We start from the raw sequence: 27,311 nt of genomic DNA on the forward strand, positions 1-27,311 counted from the left end.
AAATGTTTCCACTTTAATGATTAGCTTACACTTGGGTACCCTCACCAAGGAAAAAGAAAGATTCTTGGGAAGTATGAGGAGAGTGCCTCCTTGAAATGTAAAAGATTAATTCATTCAAAAATGAAAATTCTGCCATCATTAGCTTCAAACCCCATAAGACTTTCTTCATTCTGTGGAGCACAAAAGAAAATGTTTAGCAGAATGTCCAAGCTGCCTTTTTATATAAAATAAGTTAATATTGTCTTGCTACAAATGACAAAACAAGGCTGTCAATATAACTTAGTAAATGTTTTGCCAGTGGATATTTTTTGTGTGTGTGGAAGTGAGTATTTTTTGTGTGTGTGGAAGTGAGTTTCCTTGTCTGCTGCCTTTGACGTCACTGCCAAAAAAAGGCATATTTCAAGCCAAATACTTTTCAGGGAGTCTTGTACCAGCTGAGAAAGTGCCTTTGAGATGAATGGGAACACTAACAGACAGCTTTCTCCAGGTATTATAGATTTATTCGGCTTGAAGATGTCTGGTAGCGTCTCTGCTGGTGTTTTGTATTGGCTTGAACATTTTATTTTCTCCCTTTCAATCTGTAAGCTCTCGTCTTGTCATTTCTAGACTGTAAGCAAGCACACAATAAAAGCCTAATTCATTCTGCCAATTTAAGAATATGCTATTGCAGTTTTAATAAAAGGCAGAGGGGGAGAAAGAGAGATTGAGCATGCGAGACAAAACGATTTCTTACTTAATGTCAAGTCCCTCTTTATCATCTAAAAAATTATAACCCATCAACCCACATATCATAAAAAAAAAAAGCATACATATCAAAACATAATCAACCAAAAAACAACAAAAAAATAACCTCAGAAGGTTGATTAAAGCATCATTACAATAGTCTCTGAAGGTTGATTACCCAGTTGTTCCTGCATTATTGGTCTCCCCATGTCCCTGGTAAGCAATATTTTCAATAGTTTTGCCAGTTAACTGATGTATACATGATAGAGCATTTGTCCATTATTGATTTTGCTGATGGCACACTCTGCTTATGGGATGATGAAGCCAAAGACCACATCGATACATTGATAACAGCTGCACTGAGCAGAGCACAGAGATTCAGTTTCTATCGTCTATGCACACATTTCTTCACCACACTATTGATTGGTCTCTCCTTAAACACGAGTCTCTGAGAGAGAAGGTATTGCACATAAACACTCACATGTTTTGCAAGGTGAACAAAGTACTGCAGTGTTGGGGAGTAACTATATAAATGTAGCAATGCTAATACCTTAGTTTCAAATTTTTCAAAATTACAACGGCAGCTCAGCTACTTTTATCAAGTATCAATGTAGCATGAGGGTGCAACTTTACAACAAAATTTCTCTCACATTTAAAGTACTTTGCACAAATTGACAAATTGTATTCTCTGTGCAGCATTTCTGTGTCTTTTATTATTAGCAAAACATTTCTCCTTGTGTCTATAGTTAGAATTTCTCCCTCTCTTTTTCCTCCCCTTTCCTTAAGTCTGTGCTCTCTTTCACTCCATCACAGTGATGAATCTGCCTGGATTCTCAAGGAGACCAAGTCCACCTTCACAGGCGCATGCAGATAGTTTACCTGTGGCAGGCTGTTTGTGTTTTTTAGGGTGATGCGGTCTGACAGGTTGATTAAAGCAGGTTAGAGGATCCACTGCTGCTGTCACTCAAGTCTTGACATTTCTGTGACGGAGGGGTCAGGAAAAGAAAAGAAAGCATGAAGGTATGGGTATTGTACCAAATACGAGCATGCATACTCATGAATGGAAACTATGGTGGAGAACATCTCAGGTTTTCGAAGTAAAAGCTGTGTTGTTTGCTTTAAAAGTGCTCAAGGTTTTCATGCATTGTATTTTCACTTTTTTGAAAATGTTACACCAAAACCTTAAAGGGGGGCTACAATGGTCTTTCATGTATTCAGATTTGTTCACAGTGTTAAAGAGATGGATTCTCATGCTAAACATGGCCAAAGTTTAAAAAAAAAAATCTGGACGAATGACGGGGAATTTCTGTGCCGAAAATCTCACCTCCGGGTTGGTACAAGTTTTGGCTGTTTTTTTTTTCGATCGTGGATCTAATGACGTAGACAATGGTGGAACTCCTTATATGAGCATTTATTTCGGAAAAGCGCCTGCGCACACGTCGACCAGAGGAGAGCAAGACCGCGCCCATCAACACACTTCATTGGGAAATCCTCGGCAGCGCTGCATAGGATTTGTTTGAGAATGTCTCCAAATAAGTGTGTTTTTGGATGTGAGGGAAAGTTTACCGTGTTCAGCTTCCCAAAGAACCCAGCGGTACACGAATATTTGATTCATAGTCATTTCACTGACAAACAACGGAGTGTAGCAAGTGCGTTTTAGTTCTATAGTCATTTCAGTGATGAATGTTTTATAAACAAGGCCTAGGTCGATGCTGGATTTGCACATCAGGTCTTAAACGCTCCACCATCATCCCCATTCCAAAGAAAAACCCAAGATTACAGGACTTAACGACTACAGACCTGTGGCTCTAACGTCTGTCGTCATGGAGTCATTTGAAAAACTGGTTCTGGCTTATCTGAAGGACATCACTGGAGCCTTACTGGACCCCCTGCAGTTGCTTACCGAGCAAACAGGTCTGTGGATGATGCAATCCACTGGGATTGCACTTCATCCTGCAACATCTGGACAAAACAGGGACTTATGTGAGGATCCTGTTTGTGGACTTCAGTTCGGCTTTCAACACCATCATCCCAACAGTCCTCCAGACCAAACTGACCCAGCTCTCTGTTCCTAGTTCTATCTGTCAGTGGATCACCAGCTTTCTGACAGATAGGCAACAGCTAGTGAGACTGGGGAAATTCATGTCCAACAGCTGCTCCACCAACACTGGTGCCCCCCAGGGATGTGTTCTCTCCCCCCTGCTCTTCTCGCTGTACACCAACGACTGCACCTCAAAAGACCCCTTTGTCAAGCTCCTGAAGTTTGCAGACGACACCACACTCATCGGTCTCATCCAGGACGGTGACGAGTCTGCTAACAGACAAAGAGGTTGAGCAGCTGGCTGTCTGGTGCAGTCTTAACAACCTGGAGCTGAACACGCTCAAAACAGTGGAGATGATCGTGGACTTCAGAAGAAACCCCCCTGCACTCCCCCCACTCACCATCATGAACAGCACTGTGGCTGCAGTGGAGTCATTCAGATTCCTGGGAACCACCATCTCTCAGGACCTGAAGTGGGACAATCACATTGACTCCATTGTTAAAAAGGCCCAACAAAGGCTGTACTTCCTTCACCAGCTGAGGAAGTTTAACCTGCCACAGGAGCTGCTGAAACAGTTCTACTCAGCCGTCATTGAGTCTGTCCTGTGCACTTCAATAACTGTGTGGTTTGGTTCAGCTACAAAATCAGACATCAGAAGACTACAGAGAACGGTTCGGACTGCTGAAAGGATTATTGGTACTCCCCTGCCCACCCTTCAAGAACTGTATACATCCAGAGTGAGGAAAAGTGCTCAGAAAATCACTCTGGATCCCTCACACCCAAGTTACCCCATCTTTGAACTCTTGCCATCTGGCCGGCGCTTCAGAGCCACAAATACCAGGACAGTCAGGCACAAGAACAGTTTCTTCCCCCAGGCAATCTACCTCATGAACAGTTAAATGTTCCCCACTTATACAATAAAAAAAATGGCAATATCCTTATATTTATTTGTTACCCCCCCGTTCATCCTAGTACATCCCTGCATCTTACTCAATCCAATTCCATTATCATTTATAGCACAATTGTTTATACACTTATTTATCTGCAAAGGGTTTTTATTTTTTATTTTTTTGACTGTGTGTTGTTGTCTTTTGTGTACTGGAAGCTTATGTCACTAAAACAAATTCCTTGTATGCGCAAGCATACTTGGCAATAAAGCTCTTTCTGATTCTGATTCTGATTCTGAAACATCAGTATTATAGCTCCGCCCATGGCACGCCTCCAGGAGCTCGTTTTTTTCCAGAGAGGATCGGGAAGCTGTATTTTTCTTTTATAAATATGATAAAACTAAATACTTTTTGGAGATATGAAGGATGCAGTACTACTCTATAGGTACTCAAGATTTACATGAGATTAGGTGAAACTGTGTATGTTATGCACCCTTTAACACAGAGTGTTGTTCATTGGCTTACTGTCCTTAAATGATCCAAATTATGCTTACGATTTGAGCCAGATATCTTCTTTTTCATGTTTTTACTGAGGTAAATATCTCAGTCTAATAGGTCAGCACTCATAGCTCACTATCAGGAAGCAAACTGAAAATTTATTTTTAATAACTTTCATAATGCGGAGAGTTAAGCTAAAGGGCAGCTTTGCTCATGTATTCAATTAGCGAACAACCTGAAGTAATCCACTCACTGAAAGCAAGATTTCGGTAATACACCTTCCTACAACACGTTTTTTTTTTTTTTTGTTTTTTTTTTGTCGATTACAGAAAGCTGATGTACTGCTCTTGTAGTGGTTGACCTTGGGTGTAATAATTGTCTCTCTTTGACCACTTTCAACCACAACTGTGCCAAACAGTTCCATACTCACTCTTCCAAGGAGGGTACAAGACTGAGGTTGAGTAAGCAGACAGTCTGACAAAGTCTAAAAGGTGAAATGAAGTCTCTGGTTCTATGGTGAAAGTCATTCCCTCTCTCTTGCTTTCTCAATACCCTCCATGTTTGCAGTTTGTGGTATATCTCAAATGCAGCACGTTGTCACTCCATGTGGAATAAATAGTTTTGAATCCTGCTTCATTATTAAGGAAGTAGCATCTGGTCTGATAATCAATGTGTATTTCTTTTCACACCCGCAACCCTATCTTCTTGCATGACCAAATGAATTGTGCTGTTATGACTGCAGCCAAAGATACAAACTATGGTTTTAAAATCCTCTATATAACTTTAAAAGAATGAGGCCAATTAAAAGTGACAAGCCGGCCTACTTTATAGTCTGCAATGGCCTGTTTATGACCAAAGTTAATCCAAGCGTAATAAAGCACCAACACAAGATCCATACAAACTAGCAATTGTTCTACTAAGGCCATGTGCAAACTACAATGTTTTGTAAGTGATAACTGAATTCATTTGCAGAAGCTAAAATTTGTCAAAGTGTGTCAGAAACTACACAATATTGTGTCACCAAAACTTAATGCGGCCATGTCCATATTTTGTACAATAACTCACTACAGTAATTGTCATGACAGGCCTAGTATCAATGGCATTTCCCCCCTCTTTTCATATAGCATATGGCATGGCGTGCCAAATTAAAGGTCACCACGGTCCCTAGTTTGGGCATCTATGCTCTTTAGACTATGCTTAGCTTTTACTATACTAGCTTTACAGCTAGACCCACACCAAAGCAGCACATACCAGTATCAACCAAATAAGCTAGTGTTTTCAGATAGATTTTAAAGTGTAAGGACACGTTTCAAGTGAGTGGGCTTTTGTCTGATCCTTCAGGCAAGCTTCACAGTCTGGTATACATCCTTGCGGGTGCACTTGAGGTTAATACGAGGGAGACCTCACGTCAGACCATAGCCATCATTAGTGCTGCCCCCACAGAGTTTCCCATTAGCATGATGCTAAAGGATCCATCATGTTACTCTCCTCTTTAATGTCAATTGATCATAACACTTACGATGTCCAGACGAGAAGAAAATAATCAGCATCGTGTTAACCCGAAGGCTAAAAAGGAGATGGTGCCTCAAAGGAGAGAAAGACGGCAAGAGAGAGGAAAAACAAGACTAACACTGAAAGAGCTGTATGCCTGGATATGAATGTTGAAGATATTAAATGCACTAATCTCTCAGCTTTACTTGCTTGGAGATATTGGCTGTAAGTGAGTGAGCATGAACGTGCTTGCACTGTAAAAGAGATCATAAGTATGTGCACACCCTTCTGTCTAAATAACAAGTGGCTACTCCAATAACTGAGAAATGTTTATATTACTCCATGCAAGGACATTCTAAAGATTTTTTTAGGAAGCAAAGTGAGTTGCTCATGCAGATGAGTTTGAAATTAAGGGCCAGATTTATTAAACAGGGCAAATTAGAGTGGGAACACAATCCCATAAAAGTGCTGATAGGAGTGGACAGTTCTACAGACAATGCGTACATTAAGGAACACAGACACAGCCTGATTATATCCGTAATAAACAAGGTAATCTACCAAGAGATTTTTAAATAATGGTGCAAATACCAGTAAACTGAGTAGCACAAACCTTTGTAAATCATGTTGTAATTCATTGAAATACTCCCATAAATTTTGCCTCTGAAAAGGACACTCCTACAATTGCATATGCAATTAGGTCAGCTGCAAAAATAACTGTTCATGCTTTTTCAGCGCAAATATTTTTAGCGTGTCTTCAGAAAATCCTGACAGTTGTTTTTGAACAACAAAAGTGGGTTTGCGATGACGCAAGCTTTTAGTAAATCTAGCCTTAAATGTTCAGCAAGCACATATGCATATGAGTCTCCACATAACACTTAGAAGTGTTTAGAAGTTATTTAGAAGTTAGTAATGGATGGGAAGATCACATAGTCCATTCACATAATACATTTCTCCAAAGGATGTCTTTCTATAGTCATCACATAAATAGATTGAGATATCACAGGTGAGACTTGGTTAAATAAGTCAAAAGGAAAAAGGGGGCGTTCTGAAGTGTATATTGCCCCCTTGCATCAAAGCGATGGGTTCCATGCCTTGTCGTCATTCATTTAACATATGGTACACAAAAAAAAAAAAAAAACACTGAGACTTGAAAGATTTCTTTGTGATGTAGGCACACAGATCCTACGCCTTGTAACTTTCCTGCTTTGTAAGGGGATTTAAACTTGTATTCATATCAGTTCGTGCTTGCAGATTTTTTTATTTATTTTTTTCTTCCATGATTTCGATTTTCATGGCCTTCGCCTGAGCAGGGCCTAAGCATGCAGCTCTCCACACAGAGGAAGGAAATCCCTGAAACTCTGTGAAGAGGAAAGAGAGAGTGGGATTAAAGTGTCCGTACTCATTTCTTTCCCCTAGCCTTAACCAGACTTCTCCTGGTTGGTGCAGTGCAGCTAGGGATTGGGCAGGGTTAGGGCAGAACCACTGCTAGACTTCCATGTATTAGTTCGGGAGAATTTTTTTTTTTTTTCTCCATTCTTCAATGATTCAAAGGGGGGACTTGTAGAACGAGGGAACGCTAGCCTGAGCCTCGGGTTGGCTTATCAGGGCAAACAGATGCAGAGCGCTCATGGGACCTCATCAAGCCAGCTCTGGGAGAGGCCTACCTGCTGGCACTACACCATTACCATGCTGCATCCAACTTCCCATAACCCTCCCCACTCTCAGGCCCTGGGACACGCAACCCAATTACCTAAAAAAAAAAAAAAAAAAAAAAAAAATACTATGGAAAGTTCAGAATTATGTGAAGCACTGGAAAGAACAGCAGTAGCAGGTTTATTCATTAATATGTGTTTATATAGTTGGTTGTGTTACAAAATGTGACATCATGAAATGTGTCAATGGTGCAGTGGGAGGTAATGCACGGTGGTATGAGATATGGAGGGAGTTTTCTCTGTCGCGTACTTCTTGAAATAGCTTTGGCAGATGAAATATAAGATGGCTCGGAGTGTGAATGCCGTAGGGGATACATTATGATTAGAGGGAGAAGATCTCAGGATTTTGTGCATTGTGGTGTGTGTGTACGTGCATACTGTATGTATGTTTGTGTGCGTGTGTGTCCTTTGAAAGTTGCCTTCTATCATTCTCTAGAAATAGGGTGCACAGGATCGAATCAGTTTCACAGGGTCTCCAGGTTGTGAGCTGCTTGTGATAGAAGATGGGAAAAATTGGCCATTCCTCGACCTTTAGAAGTTCAAAGATTCCTCTGCTTTTTTTGATTATCGCCTTGATATCCATTTTTAATCAGGACATCAAACGAAGAAGCTGATTAGGTTTCTGTTCACATTTCAAGGCAGATTTGTTTAACGGTAAGCCAGCAGAATTGTCCCTCACACACACACACACACACACACACACGCACGCACGCACACACACACACACACACTCAAACACTCTACAAAAACTAATTATATTTTATCCAGCATACAGGGCCTTTAGAGTCACAGAAGAAATGCAAATTAGTTTGATTCTACATAAAAATGCATTCCACCAACAATAGCCCCAACTAGTGATACAGTATGTGAATTTTCCAATCAAACAATTTCATATGCTGACCTGTTGATCTGACATATGCTGATCTCCGAGCATGCACTGCAGCATTAATAAAATATGTGGTTGCTGTTATAGACCTTATTTTGTCTTTGAACTTTATTTATTTATTTGCTGTCTGTAGCATCACTGTTGAAGAGTAATTAGCCAGTGAAGTGGATTTACTTATTGTAGAGAAAGTTATCGTTATCGTGTTCATGGTAATATTTGAAGCAGATGTCTTAACAAATGTCAGTAGACCGGGAATACAAACCGAAGACAGAGGCACTAAAAAGGGTCAAGCTACATAAGGTCTGTAAGTCTTTTGATTTGCAGTTTGCTAAGTTATTTATACTGTTGTTGTAATTGCCACTGTTTAATTCAGTGATGTTAAGAGCTCAACTTTTTAATGTTTGTTGATTGTAGCTGTTATGAAGGTTTTAATTGCTTTGAGGTTTGTGTGCATCTTTACAACTTTTGCACACTATCTCTCACAGTTGTTAACAGAAGTGCAAACTTTTGAACTAAGAGTATGCTTTTCCTACAGTTAAGCATAATATTAGCAATATTAGCAAATTACAGCTCATTTGACCATCAAGTCAAACGAACATTTATATCTGGGAATAGTCTGATGTATTTTACTTGTTACCTGAGGTTTAACCAAACACTGCCTACCTGCAATAAAAAAAGGAGGGGGAAAATAATAAAAGTAATTGATTAAAACTGCAAGATACAGGTTTACGATGTGCTTTATTTATTGTGCTAAGTGTTTGAAAAAGCACTCTAAATTCTCCACAATTATGTTTATACATTATTTGTGTGTATTTATGCCTCTCTCATAGGTGCTAACTGTGCACATGATGGAATGTTTTTTTCTCCTTGTACTTGATAAAAATCGCTTCGTCGTCAGATGTGCAAACCGCCTTTTAATTAAAATGGAGGTATCAAGGAAATCTTTTGCTATTAAGCTGCAGAATGCAAGTAATTGGCCCATAGATTGTGACATTCTGATTAATGGCATTAGTGCTATTTCTGAACATCAAAATCCATGAACAACTGCACATTCGCAGAGGGCTTTTTGTCACTGAGGGGTTGTTAAAACATTTGTGGTGTGTGTAGAGCGATGGGTTGTGGTGTGAACGCATCCTGAAGCCTCTTGGTTGGGAGGACGGAGGGATGACATACATGAAGAAGAGGAGGAAGAAGCAGGAACAGTATTTGAGAAGGGTGATGGGGAGGAGGTGTCAGATTTGATTTATTAAGTGCAGCTCTTTTTCTGACTGCTGCTAACTTGTCAGTCGCCATATAATGGATGGTACTCACACCCAGGGTGCGATTTGTGAAAAAAAAACAGAGGGGGGGATGTTTTGAAACATTTTAATTCATAAAAATAAATCATGAGAACATTAACTTCATCACTGCATCTGCAGGAATTGTAAAATCTTTTTTTTCTTATTAACTCATGAAGCAGCCTAACGCAATTTTTACTCTAATAGCTTATCTTTCCCCACACATATGAACTGTGATCATGCACAATGAAAAAACACGCAAGAATTAAATCCCCTTCGCAGTAACATGGATAGTGCCACTCGGCTAGACATGTCAAAATTTTTATGAATGGTAAAACTAAATGGCACAACGTAGTGTCAACTTAAACATAAATAGGCTATAGTGTAGGCCTATGCATCATACTAGGAAAACAGTCTGCCTTGATGACGGACTTCTGTCGTCTTTTCTGCTTTCCTGTGGTAGCGTCATCTGCGGCATGTCGTCCCTCTTTTACCCAGATTTCTGCGAATCTCCGGGCAGGGAAGTAGGCAACCCCTGGCCCATTTATGGAAATGAACAGTAGGTTGTTCAGTGTGGAGAAGTTTGTTTGTTTATTTGTACTTGGTGACATTCTGTAAAGCGTACATGGATCAAAACTAATGGACAGGATCAGATAAATTATCCGCAACGTCATCTATTGTATCAGAAGGCTAGCGCTGACAGTGGGTGGTCCATTTCGGATTTTATTGTTCTACTATCGCACTGACAGTTCACATTACAGCGCTTTACTTCGTTTATATATCAGCCTCTGTTGAACCACGGATTGATTGGAAAGTTACACCATCACAGTAGAAACAGTTTTACTGCTGCTTTTAAAGTAATAACGTTAACTTTAACAGCGATGCTGAGCTACAGTGAAATGATAGAAAAGACAAATGCATTATCTGTGTTAGTCAATTCGCCTCATTTGCGCGAACTGGACGCGCCCGCGCCGCGCTAAACGCCTCATTCGCGCCGGGCCTCTACATTGACTTAACATTGAAATCACTCGCGGCAGACGCTCAAGAGTGAGTGAGTAATCAAAAAACCTTTGCTTTAGCCTCAATTGAGTGAAACACCGTATGTGGACACTAACTCTGCTTGTCATCATAGAAACAGATAATCAGATTGTGATGTTTATTCCCGCTTCAGTAATATGCTGAATATGCTGGCTTCCTTTGTTTCGACACACAGTTCCACTGCCCAGCGGACCGGCTTCAACCGTCTCGCAAGTGTTGATAGGCTATTACTCGTGAGGTGTAACCAAATCAGATAGCGCCGTGGGCGGGACATTGAGGAAGTCTGCAGAGTAGTGAATACAGAGAGGCTGCGCGGCAGCTATATCAGAGTCAGCCAAAGTAGCGCATTTTAAAATAAAATTGACTTTAATCAAACCACGGATCCGTGATAAGTTTTGTGATCCGTCTCGCCACTAGTGTAGTAGCACTGATCACTTTGAGGGGGGGATAAATTTATCCCACCGGGGATAAAAATAATTAAGCAGAGGCAGGGATACATTGACCAGAAAGGGGGAAATCCCACGCATCCCCCCCGGCAAATCGCACCCTGCTCACACCTCACTGCGCAGTGATTGGCTTTTTTTCCCTGGACATGGAGAGCAAAGTGCGCCTCTCCAAACCCTATCTATTCTCTTTTTTAATTAATTCATTATTCTGTCATGCAGCCCCGTTCAGACCTCAGATGAGGTGGTGCTTGATAAAAGATCTTTGACGCTGTGGCCTATTTTTCACTCTCTGTCCACCATGCATCTTCCACCTCTAGATTCAAGCTCTCTTCTCAACTCCATTATTCTTGCAAATATGTTGGTAATGTTGCCTGAGTATGGGACATCAAGCCGTCAAGAAGCATCTGTCTCTTGCAAAACCAACCTTGAGACTCAATCACAAGTAACCCAGCAGATTCCCTGTCCTACTGAAATGCTACTAATGCAATTTATTTGCTTTTTGGTGCAAAATTCATACAGGTAGCTAAAAAAAAATTGACCCTCAGAAATAAAATCATGATATTGCTAAGACTGTGTCTAAATATTTTACCTTGTTCAGCAGTATGTACACTGCCGAGGGAGCCGGCGCACAATTGTTTGCACCCTAGAAATTCCCAGAATGCACAGTGAACACTGGCTGCTAACTTTATTCACTTGTGTTCAGCATGTGTCATCAGCAATACAGGACAAAAATATGCATACATGTATGAAGTACTTATTATCTAATAATATGCTTTAAAATAATATACTTTTAAAGCATGAAGTGAATTAACATTTTCTGACACTTAATTGCATGTCATTAAACAAAAATGTATCATAGTTTAAATTTATATTAGATGCAGTTATTTGAACTTTAGAACTCTTTCTTTAAGGTTCACTTAATTTATAAAATGGCAGTTTCTTAATTATATTGTCTTTGAAATATGCTAAAAATGTATTGCAGAATGTACCGACAAGCATTTTTGGTCAATTAAAATAAACCTGAATGTCATTTCTGTTAAATAATCTTGTATGTCATGTACAAACCCGATTCCAAAAAAGTTGGGACAAATTTTGAATAAAAACAGAATGCAATGATGTGGAAGTTTCAGATTTTAATATTTTATTCAGAATACAACATAGATGACATATCAAATGTTTAAACTGAAAAAAAGTACCATTTTAAGGGAAAAATAAGTTGATTTTAAATTTTATGGCATCAACACATCTCAAAAAAGTCGGGACAAGGCCATGTTTACCACTGTGTGGCATCCCCTCTTCTTTTTCTAACAGTCTGCAAACGTCTGGGGACTGAGGAGACAAGTTGCTCAAGTTTAGGAATATGAATGTTGTCCCATTCTTGTCTAATACAGGCTTCTAGTTGCTCAACTGTCTTAGTTGTTCGTTGTCGCATCTTCCTCTTTATGATGCGCCAAATGTTTTCTATGGGTGAAAGATCTGGACTGCAGGCTGGCCATTTCAGTACCCGGATCCTTCTTCTACGCAGCCATGATGTTGTAATTGATGCAGTATGTGGTCTGGCATTGTCATGTTGGAAAAATCAAGGTCTTCCCTGAAAGAGACGACGTCTGGATGGGAGCATATGTTGTTCTAGAACTTGGATAAACCTTTCAGCATTGATGGTATCTTTCCAGATGTGTAAGCTGCCCATGCCACATGCACTCATGTAACCCCATACCATCAGAGATGCAGACTTCTGAACTGAGCGCTGATAACAACTTGGGTTGTCCTTGTCCTCTTTAGTCCGGATGACATGGCGTCCCAGTTTTCCAAAAAGAACTTCAAATTTTGATTCGTCTGACCACAGAACAGTTTTCCACTTTGCCACAGTCCATTTAAATGAGCCTTGGCCCAGAGAAAACGCCCGCGCTTCTGGATCATGTTTAGATATGGCTTCTTTTTTGACCTATAGAGTTTTAGCCGGCAACGGCGAAAGGCACGGTGGATTGTGTTTACTGACAATGTTTTCTGGAAGTATTCCTGAGCCCATGTTGTGATTTCCATTACAGTAGCATTCCTGTATGTGATGCAGTGCCGTCTAAGGGCCCGAATATCACAGGCATCCAGTATGGTTTTCCGGCCTTGACCCTTACGCACAGTGATTGTTCTAGATTCTCTGAATCTTTGGATGATATTATGCACTGTAGATGATGATAACTTTTTTTTTGAGAAACTTTTGTCTGAGAAACTCCTTTCTGATATTGCTTCCTGCCACTCTTGCTGCAGCATTGAGGGAATTGGTGATCCTCTGCCCATCTTGACTTCTGAGAGACACTGCCACTCTGAGAGGCTCTTTTTATACCCAATCATGTTGCCAATTGACATAATAAGTTGCAAATTGGTCCTCCAGCTCTTCCTTTTATGTACATTTAACTTTCTGGTCTCTTATTGCTACCTGTCTCAACTTTTTTGGAATGTGTAGCTCTCATGAAATCCAAAATGATCCAATATTTGGCATGACATTTCAAAATGTCTAATTTTCAACATTTGATATGTTATCTATACTCTATTGTGAATAAAATATAAGTTTATGAGATTTGCAAATTATTCCATTCCTTTTTTACTCACAATTTGTACAGTGTCTCAACTTTTTTGGAATCGGATTTGTATTCAAATATATTTGTAATGATGAAGTTGCTATTTGGTGTATTTAAATTGTATTGACTTTAAATGTAATGTCAAATTTCACACTACAGTTAAATTTATATTCACCAGTGCTTTAGTGTGTTAGTCAGCACATCAGAATAAGTGGACTTCTTTAAAGCACTACACATGATTATTATGACATGAAGATTTAAAAGGTATTTTTGAAGTAAACTTCTAATATGATGTTACAAGCCCTTTAAAATTTGTACTAATGTGGGTTTATAAAAAATCATGAAAGTGGACTCTTTTCAAGTGCAATTAAGTGGCCTTTTATATATGTAAGTACAGATTTTTTAAAATATATTTTTGAGATCTGAAGTACACCACAAGTGCACATTAAATATGATGAAGCACCATTCTCTTACACAAGGATAATGTGATTCACAATGTAGGAAACTAGGGAGTAGATTGAGACACAGCCTTAAAAAATGAGATCCACACTGATGGAGGGATAGACAAAAGTGCAGTTGTAGGAAAAAGACAAAAACATGGCTGTTTGAAAAGTGTTCAGGAAAGAAGAAGAGACACTTCAGAAAGAGAGATGACTGTTTTACTCAGAACATCGCATAGGAACGACAGGACCCAACAGAAATCCAAGAGAATTTCCAACACCGCTCATTCAGAACATAGTCTTCAGAAAGTCAGGACTAGTGTCATATTTATCTGACGCTGAATGTTACAGCTTATTTAGGGTAACGCAAATGGGTAAGTTTACAGAATATAAAACTAACAAAAAACACCCTAATTTAAATATAAATGAAAAAGTATATATGTCACGCCCCTGGACTGATTAGGTTACGTTTCCCCTTCATGTGTTCCGTGTCCCTGTTAATTAGTTATTCCATGCACCTGTGTTTCCCCAATTATCCTGTCTTTATAAGACCTAGTCCTTTCAGTTTGTGTTTGTTGGTTCTTGATGTCTGAATGTCTTTCATTTTCTCTATGTTCCCCATTTTGATTATTAAAGATGATTGTTTTGTGAAATCCTTGTCTACTCGGTATTTGTACACACACACACACACACACACATTATATATATATATATATATTAATAAAAAGTAAATTGAATAGTGTATATATATATATATATATAAACAATGTTTAAATATATTTTGACTCTATATATTTCAATCCAACAAAATACAATCACATCATTTTTGATTGATAAAAATGTAATTATGAACTATTAGGAAATTGTATTAGGAATATTATGTATTACATGAAATTGAAGACCGGAAACTGCTTCACAAGGAATTATTTTTGTTTGAATGTATTCAAAATAGTGATTTTTTTTTTTTTTTTTTTTTTAGCCAATTCATGGTGAATCACTTTTGAATGACCTTATTTATTTATTTTAAACAAGTAGCTCAGTATTCAAAAGACTACACTATTGCTGAGCTGTTGTCATGGTGCTAAAATGTGTAAAGTTGATAGCTTCACTTCTAGTGTTATACCTCGCTCTAAACTTGGGTCATGCGAATTACTGAAGCCCTCACTCTTATGCTGTCGCTCTGCCTAGTCACGTGAATAATAGCATGGAGCTAATAACAGTGAGCCTGAGAGAGGAGGACGTTTAACTGGGCAGTTTGAGACGTGTTAGATGATGTTGTGTAGTTGGGTTGGCAGGCGTCGGCGTTATGGATTTGAGGCTGATGACGCTTGACACAGCGGCAGATTTCAGGAAAGGTTTGCCCCAGTGAGGCAGCAGCAGTGTTGCTCGCCTGAGGGTCAGACCTTCCCTGCTACCCCTCGTCTTCCTCTGTCATGCAGAATTAAGACTGCCTTCCTCTGAATGTGAGAGGATGGGATACAGAGATGTTAGCACAGGATACTGACTTATAGTTCAGCTATGACCTGCCTCTTGGACAAGAACCTTTCCTCCATGGTGTTCTTTTCTCCAGAAGATGCTGGTGTTTTTGTGTAATCAAAAAGCAGTGATATCGAACTACAGTTTATTTTATTCAATGCAATAGTCATTTGTTTCTCAGAAAGCATGTGTGATATTCATCATCAGTTATTATGCCAAATTTGGAAACATTTCACAGTCGAGCAAAGTCTCCGAAAGCCATTTTTACACTTACAATCACAGCTTCGAATATAAGGATGAAAATCATAATTAAATTAGAAATTGAATCATGTATGTATTACACAAAACATGAAGATCCACAATGCTGCACATGAATTTAAATCAATCATTCTTCTTGAACTAATTGAAATCAGAGATTTGTCTTTTCAACCAGTACATATATTACAAAAACAAGCAATATTTTAGAATCACTGATGTATTATTATAGTTTTTATTTTTGTTTTTAATTTTGTATGTGTGTTAATTTAGTTATTTTAGTACATCAAGATAAACTAATTTAAAATTAGAAATGTTGCCTTGACAGCTAGTTGAATAAAAGTTTCCCTATTATAAAACCTCCTCTTTATTATTATTATTATTATTATTATTATTATTACTATTACTATTATTATTATTATAAAAAGAGTACTTTTTTATTAATTTAATCAGTCAACTATAATAACTCTGGTCTATGTAAACCAACTGACAAAAATAACAATATATAAAACACATTTTATTCATTTTATATATAATTATTATTATTATTATTATTATTATTATTATTATTAATTGACACTGTTACTTTTGAAAAATAAATAAATAGGCAAGTTTTTTTTTTTTTTGTTGTTGTTGTTTTTTTTAAGACACATGAACTGTCCAAACGAAGCAGCTAGTAGATGGACCGTATGTGCTATACCGTTGTATAGTGACAAAAAAAACACTGTGTGTGTGAAACTAGTGTCTCACAAGTGAGCGAGTCTGTCTGTGATTTATGGGCTCAGTAAATGTCATCACATCCGAGTTGGTTTAGGTGCTTGGGCAGAGCTGAGTGGCATTTGAAAACATCAAACTATTAAAATGTGGCAGGCATTGTTTATGCGCCTGTGTCTGGTCCAGAAACATTGAGAGAGAGTTTTAAAAAGACGGAAAGACACAAAAAGTTGCGGAGAGAAGGGTGTTGTACGAAAGAGAGCCTTATCGATTTGAATAAGCCAACCTGTGAGCTAATGGGGTGCGTCATTTTGTTTTCCCCGGCTGTGCAGACAATCCATCACCTGTCCCACAGTCGGGGAGCAGGGCCGTGGCCATTGTTTGGGTGATTTATAGAGAGCCTCACAGAGGGAGCAATTTGTCATTCACACAAATCCTATGATCACAATCTACGCGTCCAGATCTGCGCTAGAAGTAGGATGGACAGAGAGAATGTTGAGTGGCAAATGGAAATAAATTCAGACGTATTAAGGACAGAAAATAATCATTCATTGGGAGCTAGATGAGGAGCTCAGGATAAGTCTCTCCCATCATAGGCCATCCTTCGAAAGGACTTCCTCCATTAGAATTTTGCTACTTCCAACATCTTCTCACTACAAATCCAGGTAGAAGCGAGTTATCCGGTCAGCTGTCACCTATCATCCATCTAGGAGCTTTATGAACTCTGGTGCTGGTGCGATTGTCTCTGACTCGACCCTCCCTAGATGTCACCACTCAGCACCAGAACATCTCGTCACAGTGACAGCTTCTTTCCTGAGGCCATCTGCCTTCTCACTGTCAACCATGTTCACAAACTTGTGATCAAGTGAAATTAAATGCATTTATACAATCCTATTGTCAATTCAATGATTTTTTAAAAAAAATGTGCTACAGACACATGAAAAAATATATATATATATATATATATATAAATATATATATATATATATATATATCGACCAGGACAGCAATCCTCACTGTGTTCATTGTTTCTGTGTTCTGAGGGCTTCAGCAGTATATTTAAATATCTGAACTCAAATGCAAACTCAATGTGAATGCAAATGTTCTGAGGAAGTGCAGTGAGTGATGCTTCCAATTTTTATGCATTTCTCCCAATCCCAAGCCCAAGCACCAAAAAAACACACACACACACACACACACACACACACACACACACACACACACACACACACACACACACTGGCTGGCAGCGCAGAAGGGTGTAAGCGTGGGTGTCTGGAAGAGGTGCCAACAGATGCTACAGCCTTACACATTCAAATCATCCATCTTTTCTTTTTTTCTTTTTTTTTGCCATCTCTCTCACTTCACCGCGACCCTCTGACACTCTCAGCAGGCAACCTTCTCTGAGCTGGGAGCCTTTCACAGCAGAGTAACGCACCTGTTTGCTCTTGGAGTTTTATCATGTCAGATTTAATGCCATTTCGGATGGATCAGGTCCAAGTGAAGTACTGTGTAGCTTCACTGATCAGGGCAGTATCAATGCAGAATATAATGTCTGAACGCAATGAACATATGCTTCTTTCAGTGTGTCTAGCATATCCAAGACCAGTACAATTAAATATAAAGACAATGTAGATTTATGTTAAGGTCATGAGCAAACAGCTGTAGTAACTTTAAGCATCAGCTGTCAGTTCTGCTCTTAACTTCCGTTGATTATTTTCTGTGCTTTGTCATGGTCAGTAACTTGTGAACTGGGTTAAACTTTATTTCAATAAATTTCACTTTAGCTATTCTACTAACTGCAAGTAACTTTGCAACTACATCTCAGCTAACTCTCATTAATTTGGCACTACATGTCAACTTACTCTTGTTAGAGTATTATTAGAATCAGAATCAGAAAGAGACAGCAGGTTTAGTAGGTTTAGTAGAATAAGTTAATACGTACTTGCAAAGTTACTTATGTCTTTAGGGGACTATCAGAATAAGGTATTAGCAGATATTAAGTAGACAGTCTACTAATGATCTAATGACTAGTTGAAATTGCAAATTTATTTTAGTTAGTGTCATGCTGATTTGGGTTTTGTTTGTGTAGTATTCCACAACCAAAATTCTGTAACCCACTGGAGAAGAGCGTAGTAAACCCAAGTGCAGTTTATTGTAGTGATGGGTGCTTTCGAAGCACTGTTTCATGAAGCTTCAAAACCTTTGTGAATCAGTGGTTCAGAGCACGTATCAAACTTTGATTCAAAGCTTCAAAAAAAGGTTTGTTTCTCCTATCACTAGTTTATTGGACAAAAACTTGAACAAATACAAAATAAAAACTAAACTTGACTTAATAAGTTTGAACAAGAAACCTAAAACTCGCCAACTGTGATTACAGGAAATAAAAGTAGACAGGAGAAAATGGAAACATAAAGGGTTATTTATACAGCAAGACTAATGACTAACACCTTTTCACAATCAAACAATGAACCAATGAGAACACAGGATACATTACTAGAACAACCATTTAGAACATGACACATTACAAGGGGAGCACATGGCAGGATTACACAAGGAGCAAAGGGTTGCATCCAAAAATGTAAAAATGCTGCCTTTGGAAGACGCATTCCAAGGTAGGAAAACATCAAGGCACGTCTGAATTCAATGTTGGCTTCAGTTCCTGTCTCCTGACATGCTTCCAACTGGCCGATTTTTGAAGGTAGCATAGACGTATGCTTTGCTGCCTTTGATATCCCACAATCCTGTGCGTTCCATTCCGTGACTGTTAAGCTAAAAAATAAAGATGGCATCTGAAAGTTGCGGCAGCTGGTCAGTTTGTGTAAATGCACATTTTTGATCAACATTTTCCCCTTTTGATGTCATTTCTAGCGAGAAATTAACATTGCAGTGATGAAATATTCACTTAGTTATCACCAAAGCTCTCTATATTTTGCTGTAGATCATTAAACTGTTATTCTGCCTCAGAAGCCTGTCTGAAATCAGTTTCATATGGTGCCTTTGTGCAAAAACGCTGCCTGTAAAGTCATTTCCTCATACAGCAGCGAGGCAACAAGTCAGATGCAGCCAAGGAAGCACATGATAAACAGGAAGCAGAACTGGGAGCATAAATTACAAAATTAAAGACATGAACTCAAACAAAACCCAAACCAATGTGACACGGAGCATGTCTAATGTGAACTATCAAAATAAAGCATTACCGTGAACTGACCTTGAGTGCATAATAGTGAACCAGAGTGGATTACAATGCATCCGTTCCATGCATTTCTGTTTGAAGTAACACCAATGTCCACTAGGGGGCCAGTTAAGAGTGAGTCAGACTAAACCGGCTGAGTAGAGAGAGAAGGCTGACCACTTAAAGCACTTTTCTTATTTACTCTGACATCCCTAACTTGCTCAACAGCAAATATGATTTGTGTATGTGAGAATTGAGAAATACCTTGCTTTTTATGCCTCGGAGAGTTGCTATGAAACATACTGGCTGCGTGAATCTCAACTAAAAGGCATTTTAGCTTTTTCAGCATGAAAAATACATCTCATGAAACCTGATGCCATTTCATTTAAAAGGCAAATTTGGCTTGATACGGTTTCCTTTTGCCTCTCACTGACTTGGTATTTACTCACAGGCAGTTATTTAATTAACAGGAGGCTGCCGAGTGCTTCCCAGGCAAATGTGGTGTTCCCTTGAGGCTGGGCTCCAAACCTGTCTGGAACCATTTGTCCAGAAACATGTGTTCTGTGTCAGCCCGGCATGTATCCCGTTAAGTCATTCCCCGAACAGTTTTGCAGCCAATGCCAACACCTTCAGCATTGGGGATGGTAACTGACAATAGTGTGTGATAATGGCGTTTCCTTTCAGTATTGAAAGCCCCCTAATGTTTAATGTTGAAAGTGATGTTAGGTTGATTGCTCTGGGATGAGAGTGTGTGCAACTGTTGCGGAACAGACTGAGAGATGAGAAGCGCCTGAGACAGGTGAGAATGGCTCTGTGGGTTGGAAGGGTCAGATTGTTTACATGCTCTTCTCGATACTCCCATGAGGCTTTGCTGTGAGACCCAGCTGAGTGTTCCATTAGCACAGGGCCGCACTGTGACACAGGAGCGCTGATCAAAATAACACTTATTAATCAGGAGAGATCACACACGTTGTCCTTGAAAAAAGGACTTGCTCTCTCGTTCTCACTTCCTCTCCCTTTATTTCCTCTTCCCTCTCTGTGTGTGTCTATGTAACCTGGTGCAATTTTTCATCCAGGTAATTCACCACCTGTCCTCCCTCCAATACTCCCACCTCTCTCTCTCTTCTGCCCCCTCTATCACACACACACTTACTCAGGTTCATGTTCGACTTTCTCTATTGCTTTGACCTCTTGCCTTCAACTTCTGTACACCATTAGAGGAACCATAACTTCATCATTACCAGTGTGTGTGAATGGGCTGCCCTGATTTTGTAGCAAGTTTGCCTCCAGCCAATCAGGGGCAAAAAGCTATAAAAGGACACCAAGGTTACCGTCGCATGAAACATTAGCTGTGATGGAACAAAAGAGTGTATCACTGAAATCTAGTTGCTCAAAGTTGATATGAAACCACAGTGGAAACTGTTTATTTCATTAAATGGGTTTCAGTTCCCTATAATCACCTGTTGCATCCATTTAACAATTAATGTTGGCCTGTAATTTCATTACACATAATAAATTCTATAAACTTATGTTTATTTATTTATTTTTTTATTTTTTTTAATTTGTGGATTCAAGTTCAATAACTTGCATATTAAGTTAAGCTGAGTGCTACATTGCGTAATAGCCTTACTTGTTTGTTTGTTGAGCAAACTAAAAACATTATTTAGAGTTACTTCTATATACCAAAAAAAGTTTCAAATACTAATTGAATTGCAAGAAATGTTACTGAACAGAACACTAATCACTCTAAAAAGATCTGAAACATAACACAGCTTTTACAATAATGCATAAACACATACTTATGACATCAAAAGTCCCAATGCTTCGACCAAAAACCATCATGTTTCAAGTGCATCATCAGTGTGCTAGTTCAACCCTCACCACCAAACATGATGTTGCAAGGTCTTGCTGTTTAATATTGAAAGTTGCTCATGCTAAATTCCCCGAAAGTTGACCATAGTCCAATCAAACTTATTTAACTTATACTAAAATGGAAGTTGTTAATTTTACAGTGTACTGACTAATCGATCAATTACGGTATTTCACACTTGTTCTAAAGGCGACAACTAGAAAACAAAATTAAGTCTGGTATTGCAACAAACACTTTTCATAATCCAGTCAAATTCCAGTGTATAAAATCCACCCCCTCCACCCCCCCCTTTTTTTACTTACAAAAATCATGTTTCATTCAAAAGAAATTTGAAAAATAAAAATATTATGAAAGTAAAATGAGTAGCAAGCAAAATTTTAAATGGACTCTAATATTCTTATGTAGCATTATGTCATCCAAGATTCATCAACTTCCTACCTCTGCACTGTTTTTCTCAGCAATCTGATGATTTATACTTAGGATCTAGGGGGCCAGTGGGATCAGCAGGGAGTGTGCCAGAAGAGCTAGCGATAGCAGCTAATTAGCAGCAGCTGCTGATGGGAGCATGGTGTGGATGCTGCCAGAGGAGGCTTGACAAAATTGTTATCAAACGCAATTAGAGGAAGACAGGCAGGTTTTTCTGAGACAAAGAACCCCAGGCTAGCTCTGAAAATAGTGTATGTGTGAATGTGTGCATACACACCTGTGGAGAGCTTAAAGTGTTTGGCTTATGTATATAAACAGTTTGCATATTGTACTTTTTCTCTTTTTCTGAATCTGGTGAAATTCTCTCTTAATTTGGTTGTTTTTGGCATATATAACCAAGGCAAATCAGTCCAAGATCACCTAAATGAGGTGGTATTGGACCAACTGAAAATTAACTCTGGGGAGGATCGCTTGTGGTAAGAAATCAATCCAGCGAATGAACCAAAGAACCAAGCTGCAACATAATACACAATGGGAAACATGTTATGCAAAAATACATAAAACATGTCTGATTCTGTGGGTAAGCACATTTATCACAGCATAGAGAACACCTCTTCTCATAGTTTTCTTCTCAAACAAAGCAAAAAAAAAAAAAAAAAATGCATTTGTAACAATTTAAGTTTTTTATGGTAACTTTAATGAAAAAAACAACAAAGAACAAAATCAGTTCTACCTATGGAAAATTCAATGAGCAAATAAATAAAACAACACAAACTGCAACAAACACCATATTCTTATGGTAACTTTAATGGCCAAATCGAGAATTCTAAAGGATAAAAAAACAAAAAAAAACAGCATTGACAACAACACAAACTGCACCAATGGCGATATGCAAGCTTTTGTTTCACACCTGCATCATTTCTACTGTATGGGAACTGGTTGTCAGACCGCTGCTGCTGTACAATATGTGAATAGACATTTACATAGGTGAAACATAAACTTGCTAACAAGTTCTGGAAGAATAGATGACTAGTACAAATTAGTACTCATGCAAGTCCAAGTTTTGTGCAGATAGCATTAGAAGATTTCAGACATACCCCCCAGAAACACACACATACGTGCATTAGCAGATGGCTGAGTAGGAAGGAAGGCCTGGTGATCAGCCAGCCATACGCTTATGACCATCGCTAAAACTCTCTAGAACTTTCTATTCTCTCTCTAACTCTAACCCTGCTGTGCAGTTACAAAGAGTAGTCAGACTGTAATGGTGAAGAAAACTTTAAAGGTGAGAGGAACAGGAAGGCACAGCAAGGAGTCGGCCAACCGCTCTGCATGTTTCTCCCTAAAGCCCCTCTAAAAAAAAAGCTACTAAAAAGGTGCTATAGCACTGCTATCTTGAAAACCCTAAAACTGAGCTGAAAGTTTTCAGAAGGGATGTAAACAAGGGTTACTAGCTCTTACACTGGCTAACTCCACCATCGATAGTCAGATGTTAGTTTTGTTCCTTTTTCCATGCATGTCTAGCATCTGTGGACGTCACTGGGATAGGCACACATATGTCTGCTTTAGTGTGGACGACATGAGTGTGACCATGTGTTCATGTCTTTGTGAATGTCAGTGTGAGTATTTAAGTGTTTACGGGAGCTTGTGCATCCCAGGTGAGATGCCGGCTGCTGCCGCCCTCTGAGACTGGGTGGGTGTTGCTGGGTCTGGCAGAGGCAGGAGAGTAGCAGCAGATGTGAATTGTCAAGTCTTGTGTTTGGTTCATTAACTGCTCTTCCACTTGCACCAAACACAGCTGTCACTTGGCCCACAGAGCAGGCGTGTGCGGTTGTGTGTCTGTGTATGCATGCTAAAAACCTATATATCAAACCACAATAATTAGTTTGCTTCACTGAACACACAACCGCGTGATTGAATTCCTCTAAACACACATTCCTGGAACTGTTCAATAAACAGTCTTCCTGCATCATCATGTGAACTGGTCCATATCTTGAACGACAGATCTCTACACTAGAATTAAACACCGATGAGCATTCTTTACTGAGTGCAAATATATATATATATATAGTGGATACATATTCTATATTTGGTGTATTTATAATTATATAATGTACAATATTATATATATATATATATATATATATATATATATATATATATATATATATATATATATATATATATATATAATATATATATATATTACATAAATAACAAACTACTAAAATAATTAATAATAAAATAAGTAGAAATTAAAGATAATAAGCATTGTTTCAATAAATTTTATAGCAAACGACGAAAATACTGATTAGGAAAATATGTTGAAATGAAATATGTACTCTTTGAATCGAGACCTTTGGATCTCCATTGTCTTTGAGTGTTTAAAAATGTTTAAGAGCAGGAGAGATAAAGCAGAAAAACAGAAAAAAACAGAAAAAGAAAAAAAAAAAACCCTTGGGACGGCGCAAACTCACTGGCGTAAGAATGGAACTCTGCTCTCTAGTGTTGTTAATGAAATCCCTCCTGCCTAATTATGTGAAAAAGCACAATATGTTTGGGATGCGCTCAGCGCAGCTCCTGACAGGCACTAAAGAGCCATCGACAGCTAAAGAGCGACAGAGTAAGCACGCAGAGAGGAAGAAAGCAAAAGTGTAGTAGAGAGAAAAAAAAAAAAACAGTCCGAGCGTGGGAGGGAGAATAAGTTATTAGGCCATTTATAAAAAAAAAAAAAAAAAAACCTTCTGATACTACACACACGTCTTAATGAGACTGTTGCAGTAGAACATAGCTATCCACTCCAGAAGAGGTAGGTCAGTCAGAGCTATACACTCCACACATGCAATCAATTCATCTATGTCTAATTACCTTCTCCTAAATGACTCTTTGAACCTCTTACAAGAGGGTAGGAAAGGTAAGGTTATCCCAGCTACTCTAAAACCCACATAAATCATATCATCATTTACTTTCTAGTAAGAAAACCAAACCTATTTCACATTCTGAAGAGGCGAATGCATACTGCCTCCTTTAATGGGCTTGTATCTTTGTCGTGCATACACAGGGTGATCTAACCCATGAAAAATACCCAGTCAAATACAGAGAAAAAGAGTGGAGTAAATAAGATAACGAGATAGACTGCATAATTCAAAAACTCAGATCTGAAGTAAAGAGAAAGGTAGATAATAGGGAAACTACTATACACGGAATAAAGGATCAGGCAGCCTTACTGATGGAGGGCTCTGTAAATGAAAATATCTAGTTCACACAAAACACTCCGTGTTTCTCTTGCACTAAAGGTGTTCATATGTAGAAGTAATCTGGAGTTCATTAAAAAAGTTATTAGCCCTGTGTCTGATAGGATAGCAACGTCCACGGAATCACGTCGGGGACACCAATACAATAGCGTTTACCTGTGATGAGACAGTCCCTGACTCTACTGATGAGAGACAGATGAGCAAAGAAATATTACGAGTTGCATGATCTAGCATTCCAGAACAGGGTACTGGCAGTGCCAATTGTTGGCACTGGGGCCGGTGCCAGTGGCAGCTCCTGCCAATCGCTCCTCAGTGGCCCTGTGAGGAAAACTCATTGTGCTTCCTTCCGGTTACGTTTGTTTACGAGCTTATGTTTTGGCAACACCACAGAATTGTGTATGCAAATATTGTCATTGACATCATCCCATGTCAACGGCATCCTGCAGCACAGAGAGCGAAGAAAGAGCGAGAAATGAGAGGTGCAAGAAGAACAAAAGTCGATGAATTAAAAGACTCACAAAGTAAAGAGAAAATGTTGCGAACAGTAGACGGGAGCAGGGAAGAAAAGCAATTGTGTTTCATTCTTTCAAATTACACACCTTGCTGAGCTGATGTGGGAGTGTGTTGCGCCGGGGGCAGGTGCTTGGCCACGGACTTAAAGAAGGTGCCATGCTTTGTGCTGGCTGCCAGTGAATCTGTTAATTAAGCATGCTAATGGATGTAATTGCAGCCATTCGTGAACCCAGAAGCTGAAGTAAATGCTAGGTTCATTGTTGGTGGCAGAGTTCGGGCTGACTCAAAGAGGAGATCCCCTGTGTGTACGGTGTGAGAGGGGTATAATGTGAGTCACTGAGGGAACAGCAGAAAAAGAAACTGGGACGAGGGAGAGCGGGTAGCAGACTGACTAAAATGCCGCACGCTTCAGGCGCTCGGCAGCTGCTCTCACGCAGATACCCAGCTGTGTAACAGTAGCCCGGCCCTGCCAAAGTGGTTAGGACTGAGTACTGTGCTAAATCAAGAGCTTGGTTACAATACAAGTACCCTCAAATGCTTAAAATATTAACCCTAATATGAGTAATTTTCCACCGCAATACAAAATAAACATCACAGTATAGTAATTATTTCTAACATTTTTTCTGGTGTTTGTAAGAAGATGGTACTAATTGTAACAGAAGGCATATCCTATATTTCTCAATGTTGCTTCCTTAAGAACTGCAGATTAAATTTGAAAATTATTGAACTCGTGTCAGTCTTTTTAACAACCGATTATATTCGCCTAGAACAAAACCAACTAAACTTTTTTTTTTTTTTTTTTAATACGTGTTATAGAGCTTATTGTGAATGATTCATCCATCTATACTTCTTTTAAAAAGCTAAATAATTAAACAAAATGTCATTACTCCACCTTCTATTGAAACATACTGTAATTACATCCAAAGTATGTGGGATAAATTATACCATCATTAAATATCAGTATATTGCCATAACCCAGCACTAAAACCACCCTGAATGTTAAAGTAAAAAGGCATTATAGACATACCAATATGGCTATGCAAATAAATTTGACTTGAGTATTATTTGCCTGGCTAAGGATGCTTGAGAGTGACACCCTTGTTGTGGTGAAGGATGTCTAGCAAGGAGCTATTCATGTAAGCTCAATAGCTTATCCATCAAGAGCAGACCTCCTTTAGTTGGTCCCTGTGCTTACAAACCACTCTGTGAAGTGAGTGAGTTTTTTTTTTTTTTTTTTTTTTTTTTTTTCAATCTACCCAGTGCCAGATGAAATGTTATCTATGGTAGAACCAATTGATTTGATTTATTCCTCAAAAACACTGAGTATTCCTCAAAAACACTGCTTTGATTTGTACAGTGAACCCCTGTAACTGGTCTGGCTATTTACCCTTCCCTTATTTTCCGGCCATCTTCACAATCTAAGCGTATCGTTTTCTGTTCAGATCATTCGACTCGTTTGTCTTGGCTGAGTACTTGAGAGCTAATCTATAACGGGCTGTGCCCTGGATTGGATTAATGAGGTATGCATTATGCTAATGTCTCTATGGCAGGAGCAAAGGTGTGTACTCCTGCTGAAAATATATGTCAGGCAGTCTGTGTGAATCCTATTGCC

The 27,311-nt window shown here is 38.9% G+C and overlaps 1 protein-coding gene across 7 annotated transcripts in view; it reads left to right on the top strand.

Moving 5' to 3' along the window:
- LOC109073893 (kin of IRRE-like protein 3) overlaps positions 1-27,311 on the top strand; it is a 203,576-nt gene that overhangs the window by 42,989 nt on the left and 133,276 nt on the right. For 6 of the 7 annotated variants that reach the window (XM_042754250.1, XM_042754251.1, XM_042754245.1 and 3 more), the window contains exon 2: positions 10,077-10,079. The exons of the other annotated variant lie outside the window; for it this stretch is intronic. In XM_042754250.1, the coding sequence (XP_042610184.1) occupies positions 10,077-10,079 (3 nt within the window). The remainder of the gene's footprint in view (positions 1-10,076; positions 10,080-27,311) is intronic. 7 annotated transcript variants of the gene reach the window in all.

Source organism: Cyprinus carpio, unplaced genomic scaffold (genome assembly GCF_018340385.1).
Source record: "Cyprinus carpio isolate SPL01 unplaced genomic scaffold, ASM1834038v1 S000006481, whole genome shotgun sequence".
In the NCBI taxonomy this organism is placed as follows: Eukaryota; Metazoa; Chordata; class Actinopteri; order Cypriniformes; family Cyprinidae; genus Cyprinus; species Cyprinus carpio.